The sequence below is a fragment of the Salmo salar genome, chromosome ssa06 (genome assembly GCF_905237065.1).
Source record: "Salmo salar chromosome ssa06, Ssal_v3.1, whole genome shotgun sequence".
In the NCBI taxonomy this organism is placed as follows: domain Eukaryota; kingdom Metazoa; phylum Chordata; class Actinopteri; order Salmoniformes; family Salmonidae; genus Salmo; species Salmo salar.
This window is the reverse complement of record NC_059447.1, coordinates 90240994-90247126: the sequence shown is the minus strand read 5'-3', so window position 1 is coordinate 90247126 and position 6133 is coordinate 90240994. Positions and strand designations below refer to the sequence as shown.

General features: G+C 42.8%; 1 protein-coding gene across 1 annotated transcript; it reads right to left on the bottom strand.

Moving 5' to 3' along the window:
• Positions 1 to 2843: 2843 nt before the first annotated feature.
• Positions 2844 to 5311, bottom strand: LOC106608294 (proto-oncogene c-Fos). Its single transcript, XM_014206157.2, has 3 exons — positions 4997 to 5311; positions 4254 to 4469; positions 2844 to 4078 (listed from the first exon to the last, which is right to left on the bottom strand). Exons 1-3 carry the CDS (start codon positions 5129 to 5131, stop codon positions 3314 to 3316), a joined length of 1116 nt encoding a protein of 371 aa, XP_014061632.1. The 5' UTR covers positions 5132 to 5311; the 3' UTR covers positions 2844 to 3313.
• Between the last annotated feature and the right edge of the window lie 822 nt (positions 5312 to 6133).

The window sequence follows — 6133 nt, the reverse complement described above, 5'->3', positions numbered from 1 at the left end:
TTCCTCCCCTGGGTTGCAGCATCGACGCAGGTTGGCGTCACAGAGTTCTAATTTTACTGCCGTTGATGCTGATGTTAAAAGAAGCGACGAGCACCTGCTATTCCTGCCTCCGCTCCTTCTCCCTGGAGCTGGCAAGGCATATTAATAGTGACAGTTATTACTAACACACTGTTTGAGCTGAGAAAAACATTGGAGCATCACTCGCTGCTGAGAGAAAAATGCTCTAAAAAGCTCTAAAGAGATATCTACTTTTGTCGGAGGGAGGGGGGGGCAGGTATTTTGTCAGATCTTAAAGGTGTTGAGTGTGGGCGCTGAATGCTTACGACATGAAGAGGATAGCGTCAGTAGGACTAGTCTCTCTTTCTCTCTCACATACGTCAAAACAAGATGCTTGTGATTGTGAACATGAGTTCCAGCAAGAGATTTGAACAAAGATTTGTGATTACAGCAACAGGGTAAAATAAAAAAACATCAATATTGGTGCAGTTTTAACCCTTAACTCCTCTGGGGGTTTTGAAACACATTCTAGGAAGAATTCACATTAAGGAAGTTAAAGATCAGGAGACGCAATTAAGAACCAATGTGTAACAGCTGTGATACTTTCAAAACTATTGCATAAAAAGGGCGTGTCTATGATAGACCAGTCAGTCAGAGTGAGAGCGGAAATTCATTGTGTCTTTCAGTGTGTGATTGCTGACTTCCTTACCACGACCCGCCCTCCTCTCATTCACTAGATCACGCACTAAGCCTTTCCTGAGTACAGTCATGGATTAAACTGCCTCCATTTAGTCTATACAAGGGAAATATGAGGACATAGGAAATGAGTGAATGGGTTTGATAAATGACTGGTTTTTTTTGTTTTAACTGGTATTGGGGTGGGGTGGGAAGGGGGTGGATGAGAGTATATGATAAGCAGCGAACATTCATATCTTGCCTGTCTCTTATAGCATGTGAGTGATACTGTAAATTGAATATGATATGCTGTAGTGACAGAGATGTGAGATAAATAGGCTTAGGCATAGTAGTCAAGTATAGCATAATTAACCTTGTCATGATCACGATACAGATCTCTAAAGACAATCTGATCCCACCTGTCAGTTAAGACCATTACAGATCTCCCTGAGCTTGAACCCCTTTCTCTTCCAGACCACCACAACTCCTCCTGATATGTCTTCCAAACAAGTTACTATTTTCCCCTATGAATGAAAACTCATTCTCTACAGTGTGACCAGACTGTGTGGTCTGTACCTTAAAAAAGCCAAGTTTAGCATCAAAGTAGAGTACGATGGTGGGGGTATATGAATAATTTAATACAACATCGCTTTGCTCTTAAAAACGGAAGTCTTCTCACCACACCACCACTCTTGTTCCCTGTTATAGCTGTCTGTGGCCCTACTATGACCATTATTGCCCAGAACAGTAGACCGAGTCTAAAGGTTTCTGCTTTCAAATATAGCCCATATCAGCAGCCCCATGCCTTGCCATTTTATTGAGCATCTTTCTTCTTTAGTTCAAAAGTTAGACATATATTTTACAATACCTTTTCTATATGGGGGTAAAGATGACAAAATAATCAATTTGAATATTTCCTCCCATAGAGAAATTTTCTTCACAACAAAATACAAGTGGATAATCTATTCAACACATGACATAAATCGCTTTTTAGAGTGTCAGATACAGACCTCAACATTCTGCAGGTGCACAGACTAAAGCATGATACACTGGTAATGTTGCTGGCAATGACATGACAAAAATCCTGCCATTTTTAATTTCAGAATTGTTTTATGCAAAAGATTTAGCCTATATATTGTTGCAATCATATCGAACATTTCCCAGACTGAACTCTCCAGCTGTTTCAGTAGCCTTCAGTTGCGTGAGCAGTCCAGAGGGATCGAATAGTGATAAGCTAGTCCCTCATAATAAAAACATAAGATTGCATCTAGTTAGTACAATGTCAGACATTTAGCTAAACCCTAATTAGCTCCAAATGAGGTACGCTGTTGCATGCATCCCCGACAGCGAGAGAGATTATCCTGTGATGCAGAAGAGAATATATATATCAATATTCTGATTGACATACAGTTGCTCATGTAAACGAGTTATAAAGTAGAAAGCAATTGATTGCCAAAGCGTTTTATGCCGAGTATGTTCCAGAAATATTATCAGCCTTTTAGAGGTAGCAACATCTATATTTGGTCACGGAAGTGGAGATCACCGCGTAGCGTTCCGTTGCCCGGTGAAAAAAAAAACACAACGGATAAGCACGCACTGACGTCAGAGCGCTCTGACGTTGAGTCGACCTTGGCAACAGAGCGATGGAACATTAAATAGACAACGCATGGAGATCCTGGAGAGGAGAAGACTGGCCAATCCCTCAGAGCCTGGTTCCTCTCTAGGTTTCTTCCTAGGGATGTTTTTTTTTCTTCCCCCTAACCAACGTGCTTCTACATCTGCATTGCTTGCCGTTTGGGTGTTTTAGGCTGGGTTTCTGTACAGCACTTTGTGACATCGGCTGATGTTAAAAAGGGCTATAAAGTAATTACCATATTTTTATGGTGCAATTTTAGACAATTGTGTAAATGCCCCTATATAACTGTTATTTGATATTCTATATAAAGTATTTCAGTGCCGATTGTGTTTTTATTTAGACAAAGGGGGAAGAAGCAAAGAGATCTTTTTAAATTATTTCATATACATTTTATTTGTTACAAGGTTTGCAAAGGTTGTTTGCTTTGTAGTTCATTTAAATTAAGTTAAAAAAAATACATTTACATTTCATAAATTAAATACTGACGTTTTCACAGAAAACTCTCATACTAGGATATAGACCACTCAGACCATGGTTAGAGAAGCTCATCATGTTTTTTTATATATATATATCACAAACAAGTTCACATTCCATCAACCAGAAAACAAACCGGTCAAGATAACTATATTGCGCTGAAGAACAAGTCAACAACTTTGTTATCTAGTGCCATAAAATTAATATACGGTTTGTAAGCCCAAACTATTATGTGTTATAAGTTAAACATGCTTTAACTTGCTACATAGTTGAAAGAGGCAAGTAATAACCTATTATAGTCGAGACAACTTGGTAAACAAATCAAATACATTGCTTCCTGGTTGTGTGTCCAAGTCCATAGCCCTGCGATCATTCTGCACATCTAACACTGTACATGAAGTGCCAAATGTGCTCTAGAGGAAGTCGTGTTGTGTGGAAGAGGGGGGGGGTCCCCAAGTGCACTGCTTTTGACCAGAGCCCTAAGCAGTGCACTATATAGGGAGCCATTTGGGACTCAACTTGAAGTTCTCCTCACAGAGCTAGGAGGGTAGGGGAGCTGAGGGAATCAGAGGACTGGTCATTGCTGGTGCTGCCTCTCCGGTGGGCTACACCACAGGTAGGGAAAGCCTCCGCCTCTGGGTAGGTAAAGACGAATGAAGACTTATAGGTAGTGCAGGATGGGGTGCAGGTAACCACAGGGGTGCACAGGGGCTCAAAGTCATTATTGGCTGTACTGTAGAGAGGCTCCCAGTCCTGAGTGTACAGGGAGCTGGCCAGATCAACCTCGGGCACCGACCGGGCCGTCTCCATCTCAGCCTTGGCGAGGAGAGACAGGGACTCCAGGCAGGCTGTGTCCAGGTCGGCCATCTTGACGTCGGAGACGGAGATGGAGGCAGTGGACAGGAAGGGACTGCTGGAGAATATGGAGGCAGAGGCTGAGAGGGTGGAGGTGGACTGGATGGAAGTAAGGGGAGCGGCAGAGCAGGATACCATGCGCTGAGGCGGGGACAGCTGGATGGAGACCCCGTGGGAGGGCGAGATGGAAGGGAAAGTCGTGTCCATATCAGAGCGGATCTTGCAGATGGGCTGGTGGGCTGCCAAGATAAACTCTAACTTCTCCTTCTCTTTAAGCAGGTTGGCGATGTCGTTCTGGAGAACAGACTTCTCTTCCTCCAGCTCGTCGGTTTCACCCTGCAGAGTGTCGGTGAGTTCCTTTCGCCTGTTGCGGCATTTAGCTGCTGCCTGCTTGTTCCTCTCTCTACGGACTCGCTTCTTCTCCTCCTCTTCAGGCGAAAGCTATAGAAGAAAAAAAACAAGAAAATGAAGTCCCTGCAGTTCTCCAATTTAATGCAAATGTCATCATTAAACCCTACATGCACAGTTTTCCATATTCAAAACGAAAGCGGTGTACAGAAATTGTTGCAACACTATAGTCCCATAGACCAGCTTTAAGATCAGTTAGGTGAATTACCTGTTCCATTTTGCCTCTGCGCCCAGAGCTGTGGCCCTTGTTCCTCATGGCTCTAGTGTAGGTTGGGGGGCTGTCGCTGTAGGGATGGGCTCTGTGAGAAGGTGCCACAGAGGATAGCGGCTGGACCAACCACTGCAGGTCTGGGCTGGCAGAGATGGCTGTAACAGTAGGGATGAAGGACGGACCACTGGACACTGAATTCGGGTCTGTGAAGTCCTGTTGCAGAAGGAGGGTAAATCAGTCAGTACAGTAGAATGTATATAGACAGAGGGTCAGCTACTAAGGAGGGTGAGTGATGCTGCTGCTGCTGAAGCAATGCACCAGCATCATTTCACTCATGCATATGAATGAAGCCAGTTGGTTGGTCGGTCTATTAAAAGCCATAGTGTTTATAAATATCCCTAGTGATGTAGGCTATGACGCTTAACTTCTCTGGAGTTTCCTCGCTGCTTGTTTAAATGAATGAACTACAGGCGTGTGTAGTCAACGCTCTGCTGCAGAACAGTGATACTTTAGAAGCGTCTAGCGTTATATATTATTCAACATCTACTATGCACATTCATGCACTGTTATAACATGTTAAAAAGTTTAAGATACGACATTAATAAAAGGTTTAGCTGCATACGGTATCGCTGGAATAGCATGGTTTATAATCCACCATTACTGCGTGGTTATAACACTTATAAAACAGGTATTTAAATGAAATTGTAAAGGCAATACGCCACATTGATTGATCAATATACCTGAGATTGGGGTGAACCCATGCTGGAGTAAGATCCCTCAGGAGAGTTGAAGTAAACCAGCTTGTCGCAGGATGGAGAAGCTGTACTACAGCGAGAAGAAGAGTCACAGTCGGTGTTGAAAGCGGAGTACATCATCGTTTCAGGAGATCACGAAGAAACTCGGATAAAATTCCAAATCAAGTGAAACGAAAGTAAGCTTCGGCTAAAGCTGTCAAAGTCAAGTGATCCTTTTTTTTGGGCAGGTTCAGCTGATGACTCTTTCGTTTGTTGCAGTATCTCTCTTCTGCTGCGGAAAGTTTGACTACCGACTCTGACAGTTCGCAGGGTTTTTATAGGTTTGCCCACCGTCTGCCGAGGAAATAATAGTGACGTGAGATGGGACGTACCTTCCTTGAATGGGTGAGGAGCGCAACATAACAACGGGTTTATAAACATACTAAACACAAACGATGAGACTTGTAACACATTTTGAACCTATGAAATAAATTAATCGTGTGCTTAAAAGTGCTTTTATTGTGTGTTTTATTGGCATAAGATTATTTTTTTTAAAGTTAGAACTTCGACGTTCCCCATTCCCAAGAAATTGGAACGTTCCAGAAGGAGATCCCGTCCACGTCATTTACCTTATATGGTGCATCCTGTTAAATGGGCGGAGCCTGCTGGGAAACGCAGAACTACTGAAGATGGGAAGGTTATAGACGATGAAGTAATTCCATACAGAAGCGTCTGAAATGAAACAAATTCATAGGACCAGCTCCGTTGATAACTATTAGCGCCGTTTGCTAACTAGCGACACTGGAACACATGAATTGCAAAGAGTTCTGGTATATTACAATCCTCCTAAAGTTCCTCACGAGTGTAAACTGATTCAACAATGTACAGGTGTTACTAATACCTGAAAAACTGATCAATTACGTGTATGCATATAGAATAAGTCTATAGAAATACGACCATCCTAGAACTATTGCACAACTCATAAACAGAGAGCAATAATAATACCATACAGCTGCTGAAACTGAAGTCAACAACATGTACTTTGGCCCGAGGCCATTTTTTTTACCTGTCTGTTCCAGGTGAGGTGATGCGAGGGCATGGCAGCCAGTGAAGCAACAAGTCGGCCAGGAAGTACTGTTCTAT